Source organism: Python bivittatus, unplaced genomic scaffold, assembly GCF_059951505.1.
Source record: "Python bivittatus isolate LINGU-HERP-01145 unplaced genomic scaffold, Pbiv_v1 ctg000080_np1212, whole genome shotgun sequence".
Classification (NCBI taxonomy): domain Eukaryota; kingdom Metazoa; phylum Chordata; class Lepidosauria; order Squamata; family Pythonidae; genus Python; species Python bivittatus.
The window spans coordinates 43,907,889-43,924,361 of NW_028277035.1; the positions used below are offsets into that span (position 1 = coordinate 43,907,889).

Below are 16,473 nucleotides of genomic sequence, written 5' to 3' on the forward strand. Positions count from 1 at the left end.
TTTTGTTCTTTAAAATAGATTTAATCAGCCAAATACAAACATAATCTTCCTTTTAAGGTGTTCTGCGCTTTTCTTCTCATACCCTGTGTTAATGAATCAAAATCTAGGTCAGAGTTAGAAAATGTAATTCTTTTCTTCATACGTTAAATGCAGTACTAATAGAAGAGATTCTTTGGATGAAATGGAGCCAGTTATCTCAGCTGTACCTTTTTTCGCATTAAAGTGTTCCACTTTAACAAGCTTTTAAATACAAGCTGTTAAATGATGCGATCACATTGCCTGTCTACCCATGTTGAAGGATTCCCTTGTAAATGGCTCCTTGAGTTTGAACTGACTAATTTATGTGGGCATATAATTGCCACCCGAAGCAGCGTTTATCATTCAAGTGAACTAGAGTAAGGAGCAAAGGTAAATCAGAAGAAATGAGGGAGAGGAGCCCAGGGAGCCAGACATCTACTTAAACAGCAAAAGTTGCAGCCCACGAGAGGTTATACCACTTCTAACTTTTTTCTTGAGGTGGAAAAATTGGAAATCTTTATGTCTCTATTAAATTCTGTCCTCCTTAAGCTCCCTTTAGCTCACCCCTAGCCCTAGAGGGGTATATATAAACTGTTCTTCATGAAAAAGCACACATGTTCCATAGGAGTGCAGTGACTTTGTGCCAAGGCCCTGTTTATTTCTGCTCATAGGTATCCTTTCTTGCTCTGTAGATGGAGGTTCCTGCAGTTGGAACCAGGGCAAAGTCAAAACTCAATAATAAAGAGTGGAATGAAACCATTGTAGGTAATGAATTAGGCCTTTGTCTGTTATATCCACTGTGTGCAATTTAATACCAGCATCTGGGTGCCTGGAAAGCTGGAGCTGAATTTAGTGATCTCCTCTGAACAGCTTCCACCAGTCAGGGTTTCCTTGCATCCTGATTTCAGGGGCTTGTCTCTCTGCCAAGAAGCTGCCGTAGCTCATCTCAGTCACGCTTTTTCCCGTGCTGCAGGGAAATGGGAATGTCCTTGGCATCAGTGCGATGTGTGTAACAAAGAAGCAGCCTCCTTCTGTGAGATGTGTCCCCGATCGTTCTGCAAACAGCATCGGGAAGGCATGCTGTTCATCTCCAAACTGGATGGACGCCTGTCATGCACAGAACACGATCCTTGTGGACCTAACCCTCTAGAGCCAGGAGAGATTCGTGAGTATGCGCCTCCCACAGAATCAGCAGCTGGCTGCCAAAACACTCAGCCACCAGACCAGCAGCCTGCGGCTACAGGCCCGAAATCTCAGTCCTCAGAGAGGCTTCCTCTGACTGTGTCCCTGAGGCTGCAATCCTCAGATAAACCACCTTCCTCTTCATTGGCTCTGAGGCTACAGTCCTCAGACAAGCCGCCTTCCTCGGTGGCCCTGAAGCTACAGCCCTCAGATAAACCACCCTCTACAGTGGCACTGCGGCTACAACCAGCAGACAAACTGCCCTCCACCCTGGCCCTGAGTTTAAAACCCTCTGACAAATTGCCCTCCACCCTGGCCTTGAGGTTCAAGCCTTCAGACAAACTGTCCTCCGCCCTGGCCCTTAGATTGCAGTCATCAGACAAGCCACTTTCGGCGGTGGCTCTTAGGCTACACCCCTCAGAAAAGTCAGCACCCACGGTGGCCCTCAGGCTGCGGGCCTCTGAAAAGCTAGCCTCCCCCGGGGCCCAGAAGGGGCAACCCCCCGAGAAGCTGTCCCCTGCCGTAGTTCGGGAGGGACAGCCCTCCACCGCCACCGAGGAGAAGTCACCTGGATCTGAGACAGCAGCCGATTGCTCAGCCCTAGAAGCGCCCAGGAGTTCAGACCCGTCACCTTCGGCGAGCGCTCCCCAGCCCCCGTTGCTAGATAAGCCCACCGCCACCCCGCCGCCCTGCGGGCAGGTAGTGGACAGAGCTGCAGAACCTGATTCTCTGAGGCCTCCGCCGCAGGGCAGGGCCATTTCTGTGGGACCGCTGCCTCAGCCTCCAGGGAAGGCGGCCCCTTCGCTGAGCCTGAAGCCGCAGCTGCCAGTCAGACCTGTCTCCCCGGTGGCCCTGAGGTCTAGGCCGTCAGAGAGGCTAGTTGCTCCGACCGGCTCACCGCCTCAGACGCCCAGCAGGCTGCCTACCCCCGTGGACGCTCGGCCTGTACCGTCTGACAAGCCTTCTACCGCCGCGGGCCTGAGGCCTCAGCTCTCAGACAGGCTTCCTGCCCCACTAAACCCCAGGCCTTTGCTTTCAGAGAAAGCACTGCGGCCAGTCGACCAGAATGCTCAACCCAAAGAAAGAGGCTTTGTGACTGTGGAGCAGAACCCTCAGCCAAAAGAACGGACATCTGTATCTGGCGAGCAGTCTTGTCAGCCGACGGGGAAATTTCCACCCTTCCCAGGACAAACCACCTGCCCAGTAGAGAACTTGCAAATGCATGAAAAGACCTCTTGGCTTAGTGCAAAAGGGCTGCCACCCATGGAGCAATCATTTTGGACAGCTGAGAAACTGCAGTCTCCTGAGCACAGTCTCTGTCCAGGCCAAGAAGCAATACCTGCACCCTCCACGGAGCAGACATTTTGGTCCACAGAGAGACTGTCTGCGTTTGAGCAACCCCCTTGGCCCGGAAGGGAAGCTCCACTGCCTTCTGGGCAAACTTCATGGCTGACCAGAAACATTCAGACATTGGAGCAGATCTCTTGGCTTTCTGGGAAAACACAAACGTCTGTGGGGCAGGGCATCTTGCCTTTGTCTGAGCAAAATGCGGTGCTAGGACTGGACCAGGACTGTCCTGGCCACGAACCTCCTGAGTCTAAATCTAAGTAAAGCCAGTTTGAGGCCAGACGGGTCACCATATTTGTTTTGGTTGGTTTTTTAATTGTATGGGAAAGGATTATTTTTGTTTGTTGGTTGTTTTCTTTTTAATTCATTTCCCCAGATTCTTAACCTCTAGCATCATCCTGCTCAACCTATACAGATACATTTTAACTAAATCTATGATGTCCAACCAAGGAGCAAGAATGTAGGTGGTCTGTACCTTCATTTTGCAAACAATAACACTGAAATAAAGAAATCCACTTGGGATAAAATACTTAATTCCATTAATCAGTTTACTAATTTTGTGAGTCTGAGTAACAGACTTGCATCCCTAGATTATTCCCATGTAGCTCCAAAGAAATAGTTTGTTATCATAACAGAGTTCTACACTGGCCCCTCACATTTCCAAAATGCTTAACTTAACCCAGATATTGAGGGCACAAAAGGAAATGCAGCAGGTTTTTAGTGCTTAATTTTCATTCCTTGCCGTCTAACTTTTAGGAGTGATTGTTTGAATTTATGCTGTCAGGGTGAAGCTTTTCAAATGCAGGTGCTTAAAAAAAATACTTGAAGTTAGTTGAGGACCTCAGTTCTGCAAAACAGAACAACTTGTGCCTCTGTAAACCTAGGTCTTACAGTGGGAATATTCAGAAATACTATCTGATAGATTCTTTGGGACTTAGATCTTTAGTGCAGTGGCGTTAGAGCTCCCTCTTCAACACAGTTTTGCCACTAAAGACAACAGCAGGTTAGAAAAATAAGTACATTTTTTTGTCTAGCTTTTCAGTGCAGCATTGCTGTTGGGTTTTGTTTTCGTTTTACAGTTTGTTCACCAAAGTCATCTTGTAGTCAAAATGATTAGCCAGTGTGGACAAATAAAACTAATTTTGCCCTTTTCCACGGCAAACCTGCTTAAAAATAATGTTTGCATTATGTATGGGTGTATTTCTAAATCATGGGCTACTTCAGAAAATTAAACAATTGATGGCCTATATGAGAATAAATGTTCAAGATGAAAAATGAATATTAATATTCTGATTAGCATCTAGTTTAGTAAGCCTTTCAAATTGTCTCCTGCAACACTCCCAGGCCCCACCTGCAGAAAGTTTACTTGAATTTAATGGGACGTCATATCAGAAACAGAGATAGCTGAAGTCATAGTTCTCACACTGGAACATGAAGAGCTCTAGCACCTGGCTGAGGTTCTCATTCTTTTTTCTTCATTTTCCAGTCAGTGCAACACTTTATTCCTGACAGGTTGCTAGTTTGGTAGTACTGACTTTCACTCTGGTGGAAACATCTAGTATTACATAAACAGACTGAAACATTATCTGTACCACAGAAATATAACTTGCTATGGCACTGAAGGTGGTTTCTTTAAAATTGTAGCTGGGGATCAGAGCAATTATTACTTCACCCTGTATATGGCGATATTACTGTGCGGGGACTTCACATACCTAATCTGGCTTCCATTTCATACTAAGAAGTCAGCAAGCTATTTGATCGTTCTTAAAGGTTGCCACCCTTCTGTTCTATTTGCCTGGGCATCTGAACTCTCACAGACTGTTAAGCTCCAGTTTGAAGCAAAAACTTCTTGACTAGCTCCCATTTGGTCCTCTTTAGATGTCCACATTTTTGCACAGAGCAGGAGTTCTAACTCTGTCCCAATCTAGAGCCTCTCATCTTGGAACAGATAATGCTGGGGTATTCAGAGTCTGTAGGCAATCATCAATGTTGCAGTGGCAGTTCAAATTCAGACCCATTTTTTCAGTGTTGGCTTTCCACAGTGACAGTATCTACTCGGCACTGCGAAATATTCCCTACCTGGTTGTGCATCTCATCCTCTTCTCTGATTCATTTCATTCTCTCCAAGTAAAGCTAATGACTTTGTAAAGCATTATGACTAATGGAACCTTAGTGCTTAAAGTTGGTTTTCCTTGAACACCTGCAGGCCGAGCGCTGCTCATTGCTGAAAATGGCGAAATGCAAACACCTTTTGTTTCTGCGTGACTCCTGCACAAAAGGAAACAGGACAGTTCTTCTGAATGAGACAGATACAAGAAACCAAGGGCATTTTACCAAAACTTTTTTAAATGAAAAGACCCATCTTTTTGAACAATCAAGCAAGCAAGTCAAGCCAATCACAAGGCTCAGCATATTAAACATTTCTCATGTAGAAACAAAATAAAGCTCTAATTTTACTTCTTTAGGCCTTCCCGTGAGCTGGACTTTGTCATGTAGATTGTGTGTTTAGGGCTTCCTTTGTGCCAGCCCCTGCCCTCCCTTCACAGCTATACCTGTAAGAAGAGAGATATCTGCACTGCTTTATCCAACTCGGTTCTTGCAATGTCATGTGTTTTAACTAGGTATTTGTTTCATGGAAAAAAATAAACTGTGAATATTTTTGGTGGAGGCTATTTTAAATCTTTAAAACTCAGAACTTTTTGTTTTGAATTCTTTTGTGCAGATTCCTAGGGATCATGTAGGTGACTGTAACAACAGGGATTCATGCAGCAGCACATTCTGGATCTTTGGCTAGGAACTCCTGTTTGAACCAATTTGAACTTTTTGAGTGGCATTTCAAAACAATTGCCCAGTGACTTATATTATACTTTCCCTGGAGATCCCCTCTTTACAGCCTTCCTAAACAACTTGTTTAGTAAAACAAGAAGCTGTTAAACTGAACTAAGCAGTGAAATAGAAAACATTGCAGAAGTATAGACGGAGTCTCTTGAATATTTTATCAAGCACAACAGCACCTGTCCAAATCCAGAGGTTAATGTCCAGTTCATTAAGCTTAGTAAAGAAGCCACAAGGCATAACTTCAGGAAAATATGAGGTAGAAATAGGAATTGCCACCCAGGTCCTGATTAGCATGATGTAAAAGGTTGCTGCCTCTGTGTAACATGATGGCCACACAAGGCAGAAAGTTCTCCATTAGGACGAACGCTGGCCAGATAGAGGCTGAGTGCCATCCACCCAAAAGAACAGAGCAAATAAGGGTTGGAGAACATTAGTGATAAGAGTTGAATTTCCAGGGTCTAAAAATGGTCTTGAATTTAAAGTTGTATGGGCATATTAACTCTACTCCACTCTTGGGTGGTAGTACCTTGCTGGAATTTTGGGCAAAACGATGTTCCTCATGTGCAAATCTTTTGCCCTGCCATGTTTATTTCAGGCAGAAAATGAGATGGTCTATAATTAGAGTTTGGTGCAGGGAGATGCAACTTTGGGGGATGGGGGTCTGAGGACCATATTTTGCCTTTGAAAGATGGGCCAAGAAGCCACATTCCAAAAATTAAATAGATCAGGGAATAAAGAAGGATCTGGGCTAGGACTCAAACTTTTGTGTGCATGCGCGCGCGTGTGTATATAGGTATTCTACAGTTTGGGTGACGGTATAGAACTGTAAAGAATGCAATTTGTGCCTCTCCTTTTTCCAGAGATTTTTTTCTAAGCTTTTGGGAGAAGTGAAACTTAAAGCCTGCAGGTGCCTAGATCTGTTTAAAAAACCATGAAGCTGTTTAAAGATTTATTTTTAATGAGTGGGGTACTTATAGGAGCTGTACAGTGTAAAACTAAATTGAGGGCACTCCTTGGTCCGTCTTGTAAAGGTTGAAGTTTAAACATAAGTTCTAGAGCTGCCTTTTCCAGAGGCTTGAATAGGACCTGTTGGAACAATAGATACATAGAGGTCATACTGAAATAAATGGAGAATCCTGGCCGGTACAGTTCAGTAATGTGCTGCTAACCATGCCATAGTTCATGCTTCTCTGCACCACTTTTCTGCATTTTCCTGCAGATGGTAAGCTGACTGCAAATCCTTTGATTTAGGATGTATAGTTTCAAAATGTGGGTGTATTTTTAATTGAAAGTGGAAATTTAGAATGATATGTAACATTCTTTGGCATTCATATGTTTATGCTAAATTTTTAAAAAAGTCTTTCCTCCACATATGCATAGTTACTAATGAGCTACATGAAAATCGGAGTTTATTACCCCTGTGTTGATATGTGACAATTTTACAGTGTGGTTGAATTCCCTGGGATGCAAAAAGCTGGTGAAGCTAGAAATGAGGGTTGACCATTTAAGAACATTGCATTACAGGAACTGAGATAAGGTTCACATTCAAGATCAAGATGTTTTCCAGTATTCAAATATTGACAGAAAGTTATATTAAATAATGGACACACTTCTGTCTCCTTTTCTAGATTCGCAATTTTTAGCATATTCAAGAAGATCGGGACCAATGTATCTGTGACAGCCACTTGAATGCGATAGTCTTTTGTACGCATTCTTTGTGGTCTTCGTGTAATCACATGCTTTGTGCTTGTGCAGAGCAACCTCTCGAAAAGTCCTAGAAAGTGGAGCTCAAATTCATCCTGCTCTCTTGAGTAAATAAATGCCTGAAGCTCTCCATTCTGCTGATCACCACTTAAGCCAAATTACAGAGAGCATGCTCTTTCGTAGATAGATAAAGATGAAAGACCCCTGAGGCAGTAGGCTATCCCAGTGATCACCTTTTGATAATATTCTGTATGGTGTGGAGATTTTCCATTTGTCAGGTCTGTGATCATTTGGAGAGAAATACTTTTGTAAAAGCTTAAAGAGCCTACCTTAACATGTGTTCAAGAGAGCTTGGAGAGGCTTACTTATATTTGAGGGCTCGGAAGTAATGTTGAGATAAAACATTTTGTAGGAGAGGATCTGTGTTTATCTGTTGCAGCAAAAACAACTGCCTTGCAGCATCTTAGAGACTAACAAATTTATGACATAAGCTTTCATGGACTGCAGCTCTTAAACAGCTGCAGAACTATCGTTCATACATTTGATGGTCATTTACAAAAGTGATGCTAAGCTTTATAAAATCACAATTTATCTTTATGAAACCAAAATAAAAATGGGTTAGGTGAGGAAATTGATACTTAGCAATGCTAACATAAGCTGGAGAAGAAAAATTCTGTTTCTCCAAGCAGTATGTATTGTTTCATCCTCAGGCATGCTGGTTGCCGATTTTGGAGAGGGGATCAGTGGGAATTATGGCTAAGCAGAGCTGTTGCAGGAGAAAGCCTAAACAAAGTCCATGCTGCCATGTCTCTCCAGTGCTTAATTGCTATGTTTCTGCATGGATAATGAAAAGGAGTCAGCAGAGCATATACCGGTATTAGTGAAAAACAAGCCTAATATGGCTATGCAGAGCTGCCCAATTCTACAGAGAGCTGGCTGCCAAAAGAAATCTTTGGAATACTTACATTAGGAAAAAAGGAAGTATCTTTGGACTATGAATTAATTTCATTTTGCTTCCCATACCCAGTTGACTGTATGTGAAATTTATGATAATTGGGGGAGGGGGGAAGGTTGCCCTATCCAGGCGTTCCCAAAATATGTACTGTAATTCTTTGTATATAAAAGAACGTAATTACTGTAAAGTAAAGTTTAACTTTACTCTTACCTGTGTGTATTGTCTCATTAAGGCCTGGTAGAACATTAAAATCTGTCTTAAAAGGAAAACATGGTTGGTTTCCCCATCTAAGACATAAATGGGCCCAACAGTGCTTAGCTTCCAAGACATCCCAATGCTGTCTGTTAGGCAAAGTGAAGTCATGCTCAGGTTGTGGTGACTTACATGGACACTTAATACAATTGTTCAGATTAAATTATTAAAAACTCTTTAAAGTGTGCTGCAAAATTAAAATATGCTTTTTACCGGATCCTTAATACATAACATTTAACCTCTACCTTATAGCTTAAAGTGGAGTCTTAGGAAACAGTTTCCTGAGATTGCTGTGAGCTGTCAGTTGGTAGTAAAGTATGGAAATGTTTCCCCACAGCCCCAAGTGAAAAGCTAAACAACCATATGTCAAAACAGATAGGCAAGCTTTAGCAGTTGATAGCCTCAACCCTTCTGAGAGGCTGAGGGCTATGGAGTGGACACCTCACGTACATGGACATAGCAGGCTTTTGTGGTGGTAGGAGGAATGAATTGATGGCATTTAATTGTAATTTGCCTTTTTTGTGACACACTAATTTTCTTGGATTTCTCACAAAAACAACTGACAGTTTCTCCTTGGAAAACCATGCTTGAGGAATTCTTAGGGCCACAAAACAAAATACAGGGGCTGCAGTTGTCAGCATATTTTAAGAGATTGGAGTAGTAGCTAAAAAGTGATGGTTCCTGTGTCATGCTGCTCCTTGGCAGGTACATCTACATAAACAAAGAACGACCCAAGACCTCGTTCCAGCTGAGCAAGAATACAGGGGGTCTGCAGGTTAAGAATGCCTGGTTTCAGGACAACTCATAGTTAAGAACAGAGCCTATTTAGCAAAATTCAAGTTAAATACACAATTTGAGTTAAATCCACAATGGATCGAGTTCACTACACAATACTACTTATACAGTATTATACAATAATACTGTTCCAGCTTACATATAAATTTGACTTAAGGACAGACCTTGGGAACAGAACTCAAACTGGGAACTACCTGTATAGGAAAACTCCTTTTTGCTCTTTCACCATCCTGCTGAATTGATTGATCCCCTTTCTGTCTACCATTGACTAGAACAGGTGCACAGCCTTTTTAGTGCCCTAGTAAAAGGTCCAGTCATATTTTTAAAAGTCCAAGGGTAGAAAAAAATCATTTTGTAATGGCAAATCATTAACACCACAGTATATGTGTACACCATGCTATTACTAGTGTTTATAAAGGAAAACTGATTAACGCCACTCATTCCTGTCAGAAAAGGCAAGCATTTTCATGATTACTTCTGTAATCTTTGCTTACTCTATTCTGCGGTTCCCCAGCTCCCACATTGCACTATTCCTGTAACTGCTCTGGAACTCCAGAACCATATCAGTATCTATCTAGTTCTAATCAATGTTCAAGATTTAGAAACTATCCAAGTACTTTGATAATATTGGGCCTTATTACCTTGCGTGAATTCTTGTATTAATCACTTTGGCCAACTGTGATTAAGCTGTCTCAATATGCTTGAGCCCCATATTTGAAACAACTCTTGTTTCTGCTGCTACATTGACAGCCTCTTGATTGGCAGAAATTGATGGTCAGCCCTTGAGCCACTCTCAAGTGGCTCACAGGTAAGAAACATTTTTCTCATACAAAATGGTGAAAGAGAAGCAGCTCCTCATAAACTGTCATTTAACTAAGATGAACAGCTCACTTGACAGCAACTGGAAGTGCCAGAATTTCCATCACTAAGCAGCACCATTGTAAAGCAGGACGTCATGTGACTGTACTGCTTTGTGACAGAAATTCTGGCACTTTCAGTTGTCATTAAGCAAGGGCATCACGTGGTCACCATTTGTGGCCTCCTGACGGCTTCTCCATTGACTTTGCTTGTAGGAAACCAGCAAAGAAACTCACAAATGGCAATCGTGACCGCAGGGATGCTGCAACCATCATTAAGTATGAGGACTGGTTGTAAGTACCACTCATTCGGTGCCATAAGTTCAAACGGTCGCTGAACAAGTGGTCATTAAGCGAGGACCAGCAGGACAGATTTTTTTCCTAACTCTCTGTGCTTCTGGCCATAACTGCAGATGAACTGTCGTCTCCAGATGCCTCTCCAAAACAGTGAAGAATCTTCACCAGAAACAGAAAGCTGACCATATCCCTCAACAGCTCAGGACCACACTGCATTTTATTTACATGTAGATAACTTATTGGAAGCCATTTAAATAAGCTAAGAATCAGGCAACATCTTCAAAACAGCAGAATCAACCCCAGCCAGCATAAGGTCTCTTCTGCATAGTGGTGAAAGACAACAATTCTTGACACACTTCAATAATTTAGTCAGCCTCTGGTGGGACAGGAGCACAAGGCAATCATGGCTTCTGTCAACAAGGCAGCACATCTCGCAGCATATGCATATCCTCCTTGATTTACTTCTGTCATGTTCCTTGGATAGCGGCCAACAAACGATGTTCTACATATCCAAAGGGCAAGGCATTCCAACTAGCAAATAGAAGATGTGACCCACCAAAAAAGCATGAATTGCTACCTCTGGTGGAGAAAGTTGCTTTTGGCAAAATAATTCAGTGATGACAACAGCTGTAAAAATAGGTAGTGCTCTTTTGATTCAGATCAACTCCTTTTTCCTCTGAAAGTAGAACACACACAGGTTACACAAACTGTACAGATATGAAACAAATTCAGGTTAGGGCTCCATTAAAATTTCTGTTGAATAATCTGGTGGTCACTGGTCACAATCAATTTAAATGTGTGTAGGACATCTGAGCTAACACCTTTTCTCTGTGGCCATCATTCCCAACCTTCCCTGTTACTGATAAGACAGGACTGTGTGTTTGAAAAAGATGTTCATAGATTCTGCTGCCTTTCATATATGTAATGAAAGTGTCCACATTTCTCAGGACACATTCACAACCATTCTTCTAATTCAGTTAAGTGTCTCCAAGTGTCAGTTTCACAGGGAATAATACGCCGGATATGTCTTAATCCAGGAATACAACAAATGATTTTAGAAACGGATATAGGTGCTCAGAACACATCTGGTTCAGAAACTCACCTGTTAAGTCAAAGGCAGTAAACTGCACATAATCTTCAGCCACCTTCTGGAAGAGCTCATCTTAAAAAATACAGATATTAAAACTCACAGAGAACAAATGGAACACTTCAAACAGATTTGAACTCAAACTACAGCAAAGAATGAAAAACCCTTTGATATACCGCTGAGGCAGCCCAAATTAAGCAACCTCATATGTGACCCTATTAGTGTGCGCGCTTGTATACTCTCATTGGGACAGATAATTCTTTAACTCAGTACAACATGCTTCTGAACAGACATGCCTAGAACTATATTGCAGTTGTAGCTGAAGAGAAGACAAATACAGTTGCTTTGTCTTTTCTCATCAAGAAGAGATAAAATAACTCCATTCGCACTATCCTGTCTCCAACACCAGGAAGAGAAAAATAGAGAAAAGAATGTATGGTTCAGCACTGTAATTCTGGAATTAGGTTGTTCCCAGAACCCCAGACATGTTTAGCATAATGCACACTAACAAGATACATACCTACATTCTGTCCAGTCTTGCTTGAAGTTTCAAACAGCTCAGCTTTGATCTCTGGAATGATAATGTGTCAGAAGGCAAGAATAAAAATTTTGCTTAGTACTAAGGTTTTCCCCAAGTGCCAGTAACTGATAATGTACCAGCTGCTCCAGCCCTCAACTCTGGGCTAGATCTAGAGCAGGAGCTCTCTATACAACTTACAGCCACTTTTGGAACCAGCAAGTTTTCCCTACCTTCCCCTCCTCCAATAAACACTAATATCCTAGCCAATGACATTTCTCCATAAAGGTGGATGCAAATTATTTTCCCTAAAGGACAACACCTCACATAAGTGCAAACCCTAAATTGCTGTTTTAGAAAAGAAGACAGTAGAATTGTTTCCTCTCCTTTCAAAACTCAGACATTGTAAGTACAGTAGTTTCACTTTCACGAGGAATTACAGCCAATATATAAACACTGTTATCTTTCCAAGGACAGAGTCAATGGAATTTCTGAACCTTCTAAGAATGGCTTACAGGGACAAGAAGGACCCTGACACAGGGCAGAAGACGACAAAAACACACCATCTGCATAGTCCTGTACATCATGGAAGTCAATTTCTCGTCTTCTCCTATCCTCTTCCAGCAAGTCACTTTTGGTGCCGCACAAATAGATCCTGCAGTTCTACAAAGGAAGGAAACAAGGCAAGTATTTTCATCGTATGAGGTGCCCACAGGCACTTTGATGCTCATGGGAATCACTATGGATTGTTTGTATTTATATTGTAAAAGCTAATTAGTCTTCATTCTGTTTAGTATTTTGACTAGAAATATCTCAGAAGGTCCCCAGAAGTAGTTTTGAACTTAACAAACACTGGGAGATAAATTAGATAAACGTAAGTGGCCAACCCAAGCTTTCCAATATTTATTTTCCAGGGTCTTAATCGCCTTACATCAGTGCCTACCATACGTGTCTCACATGGAGGGGGGAGGGTTATATTCCTCTTTAAAATCTATCATTAGTAATAGTAGTAGTAGTAGTAGTAGTATTCTTACAGGCCACCCAATTCCAGAAGAACTCCAGGAGGCTTTTTGTTTAAAAAAACAGAAAAACAATAAAGAGAAAATCTGAAACATCCAACAACCATATTCCATATACTGAAAAAACCAACCACTGACAGGACTCCATAAACACCCTCCCACAATTTTTCTTGATGTTGCCCCAGAAAAGCCAAGTACACCATTTTCTGTCTACAAACGGAGATCAACTTACTTCCTCAAAGTTCTGTAGCTCATTCACCCAGAATTTTGCTCTCTGGAAACTGCTTCTGTCAGTAAGATCTGTGGAAAGAGGGAGTGTATCAAGACTAGATCCCATCCATGGAATTAAATAAAGCAGTTCCATTCATCCCTGCATAAGCAAATTATGTCAAGAAACTAAAAGGAACAATTCAACTGAGAAAATAAAAGCATCTTCCTCAAGGGCTCTTAATAAAGCTAGGGTTGTCCTGACACCATAGTCATTTGGTCTACTTTATCTGTTTATTAAGCAAGGTTATTGGATACCTGTCATTTTTCCTGGCTCAATCTCCAAAAAAAAAGGTCTGGCTGCATCAAATCATTAAATCACAACAGAATCTGGGTAGCAAAGTACAATCCCAAAGTCATATGCAGTGGTGCAAGAGAACCCAATTAAACAAATGAGTCAAAAATATTATACTTATTTTAAGTCATATTTATGCAGAAATATTGAAAATTCAGAAAGGTTCACAAACTTTTATAAAAAAGTACCACTGTATATGCATATATTAGGAAAAAAAATCAGGGTATTTTCCCCACTGATAATGAATATTCCCTGACCAGACAAGTCTCGCAATGCAGCATTAAGCCTTATGTATCACCTGCTCTCAAGCAACTAAGCTCTGATTGCTGGGTGATGGAACCGAAGATCAGCTTCTACAGCACTGCCCTCAAACCCAGCAGTATTGCAGATGCAGCTCTTCCTTCCCTTCTGGACTTTATAGCACTAGATTTTAGCTAGGGCTGATTACAAGACATTTCAGGGTAAAATGATTTCCTTCAGGTGGCAGTATGGGATGGGGAGCTAGATGAAAGTAGCAATTGGTGTCTGAACAGCTCAACAAAACTGTCTTTTCCAACCTGGCACTCTCTAGTTGCACCGTCCCACCATTCCAAGCTAAGATGGTCAGCTTGGCTCTAGAAATCTGCCTGAATCAGCATGCAAACGGACACTTACCGTAACATACAATGGCAGCTTTCGCTCCACGATAGTATATCCGGCTCATGGCTTCATACCTCTCTGAGCCAGCTGTATCCTAGAAAAAGGTAATAGAAAAGAGTCAGATTTGCACTTAGTGGGAATATATGGTTCTACTTTACATATTGCTATATATTATGCAATATAAATATTGATTTGATTAAATAAGAGAAATGAGCATACCTACTGTCAGTGTTATGAAGTAAAATTAATGAACTTACTTTTTACAAGAGATGTCCTCCATCACTTTGTATAACATAGGCTCCATAAGTGCTCTCCTGCTTTACTGTGTACAGTACGTAGCCCACATAGCCTTTATTTCAACTGTGACTTACCCAGATACCCAAGGTCACTGTGCGGCCTCCCACTGGCATTACTTTAGCCACGAATGCAGCACCTATTGTCTAAAATAAGACGGCTAGATGTGAAAACAGCTACAGTACCCCCCAGCAGCTCTTTGAAAGCAGCCATAGAGGCTAATGTATCATTTCTAAGAAACTGTGACAGAAATTACTGTAAACAGGAAAAACAACTGTTTTAACATTTTCTCTTCTTAGCGGGTATTACTAAGTGAAACACATGCTGGCAGACAAGCCACTAAATATTTTGAGAATCAGTAACTTCTCTGAATACATTTGCAAAGCTCCCTTAAACTGAAAGTAAACTTTTCTGCCAGCAACTGAAATGGCTCCTATCTGAAATACTTTCATTTCAGAATTCCTTTATCAACCACTCCCCATTTCACAATAAGTAATATAACAATGTTCTCAAATTCAAATCCTGTCGATTACCCCCACAGGGTAGGTAGGTAGGTATGCATGGGTGTATGTATGTATGTATGTATGTATGTATGTATGAACGTATGTATTTACTCATTGCTGCTCAAATCCAACAGAACTATAATAGCAAAAATAATAACAGAAGATTATAAAAAAGGTCATCAGGAATAATAATATCCAGGCCCAACCTAAAGTGGGGCTTTCAACTTATATCAGATCCCCTCTCAGGGCTTTCTTTAAAAGCCAAGTTTTTACAGCTCTCCTAAAACTCAGCAAGGTAAGGGGCTAGTCTGATCTTAGGGAATGAACTATTCCAATGAAGAAGAGACTGCACCAAGAAAACTCAACTCTGTAGATAACAATCTTTAAAAGAGGAGCTCTCGGCAGCACTTAGCAAAGTGGCTTGCCACTGCTTTCCTCCTGGATGTTTAGGGACTTCCCAATCTAGCCAACAGCCCTGGAATTCCCAGGCATTTTCCTATCTGAATGCCAACCAGGGCCAACCCTGCCTAGCTGAAGAGATCAGCTAATATTGGCTAGATGCTGTTTACAACATTAAAAAAAAAAATCAAGCCTGCGAGTCCAAACTAAGTGAAATTTGGGGGAGGAAATGGCTGGAATTGAGAAGGACTCAGTCCAATTGAGTGAAGAAACTCTCAACACAAAAAAGAAAAACTCACATTTTGATAAGGTCCTACAAGGAAGCGGTTGTGGACATATCGCTCCACCAAGCTGGTCTTGCCTACATACTCTTTGCCCAGCATCACAACTTTGGCATCCACACGCTGCCCACTCATTCTCCTGCCCTTGCAGCCGAGTGTTCCCCTCCAGAGGGATCCCAGGCTCCCCCAACTCAGTCAGGGGGAGCAGCCAAAGAGGTGCAGCTCAGCTAGGGAAGTTCACCTGCAGCAAGGAGAGGAGGAAGTGCAGGGATTCAGGAACAGCATAAAGATCCCCTCCCCTCCACGTTACAAGAGAGCAGCACAAAAGAGCAAAGATATTTGACTAAAACCGACCACATCCTTCTCTTCTGTTCCTTCTGCAACCCACATCTGGCCTCATGAGTGGTGGCACTTTGGATTAAAAGACCTATCACCCCTTTTTGCAGGAATAGCATGCTAAGTATTCCTACTTGTAAGGAGACAAGTCACCGGACCAAAACCACAAGCTTTTTAGCCTTTCGGCTCAGATATTAGCCTAATATTAGTAGCTAACATCAGCAGCAGCTCGACAGGCAGGGTCGCCTCGGGGAAACCCCGAAGCGACAAGGAAGATCTTACTTGGATTCGAGGATCCGTCGCCCGGTGCATTCAGCAGTACATCGGAGAGCCGGGCAGGGACCACCATCCCAAGGACCAAGCACGGGCAGCAGACCTGCGCGAGGCCTGGAGGTACCGAGGGAGACGCTGCACGATACTCACCCCGGCCTCATGTCGCTGGAACCGGCCGGCCACCCCTACTGGAGACGAGGCGAGGGAAAGCAACGCGGCAACCCCCTCGCGGGCTGCCTCGGCCGAGCAGTTTCCCCGGGCATAACCGGGGAAGGGGGCGGGGCTTCCCGCCGGGAGCGGAAGCGCGCTTAGGGGGCG

The 16,473-nt window shown here is 42.5% G+C and overlaps 2 protein-coding genes across 8 annotated transcripts in view; one reads left to right on the forward strand and one right to left on the reverse strand.

Annotated features, from left to right (window-relative positions):
* NSD1 (nuclear receptor binding SET domain protein 1) overlaps positions 1 to 8,253 on the forward strand; it is a 63,169-nt gene extending 54,916 nt beyond the window's left edge. For 6 of the 7 annotated variants that reach the window (XM_088133933.1, XM_088133934.1, XM_088133932.1 and 3 more), the window contains one exon: positions 992 to 8,253. In XM_088133933.1, coding sequence (XP_087990059.1) covers positions 992 to 2,811 — 1,820 coding nt within the window. In that variant the 3' untranslated portion in view covers positions 2,812 to 8,253. The remainder of the gene's footprint in view (positions 1 to 991) is intronic. The other variant, XM_088133936.1, reaches the window with a different exon arrangement.
* RAB24 (RAB24, member RAS oncogene family) lies at positions 4,753 to 16,455 on the reverse strand. The gene is made up of 10 exons (XM_007430534.3): positions 16,306 to 16,455; positions 15,565 to 15,787; positions 14,441 to 14,509; positions 14,085 to 14,163; positions 13,101 to 13,168; positions 12,413 to 12,512; positions 11,853 to 11,903; positions 11,348 to 11,407; positions 10,823 to 10,921; positions 4,753 to 4,815 (listed from the first exon to the last, which is right to left on the reverse strand). Exons 2-9 carry the CDS (start codon positions 15,679 to 15,681, stop codon positions 10,857 to 10,859), a joined length of 609 nt encoding a protein of 202 aa, XP_007430596.1. The 5' UTR covers positions 15,682 to 15,787; positions 16,306 to 16,455; the 3' UTR covers positions 4,753 to 4,815; positions 10,823 to 10,856.
* Positions 16,456 to 16,473: the final 18 nt, after the last annotated feature.

What these genes read in the sequence shown, in the direction of transcription:
- RAB24 (XM_007430534.3), bottom strand. Translation starts at nt 15,681, where the DNA reads ATGAGTGGGCAGCGTGTGGATGCCAAAGTTGTGATGCTGGGCAAAGAG. An exon ending in CAGTGACCTTGGGTATCTGG is followed by an intron (nt 14,164 to 14,440) that starts GTAAGTCACAGT and finishes ACCTTTTTCTAG; the next exon opens with GATACAGCTGGCTCAGAGAG. An exon ending in AGCTGCCATTGTATGTTACG is followed by an intron (nt 13,169 to 14,084) that starts GTAAGTGTCCGT and finishes CTCTTTCCACAG; the next exon opens with ATCTTACTGACAGAAGCAGT.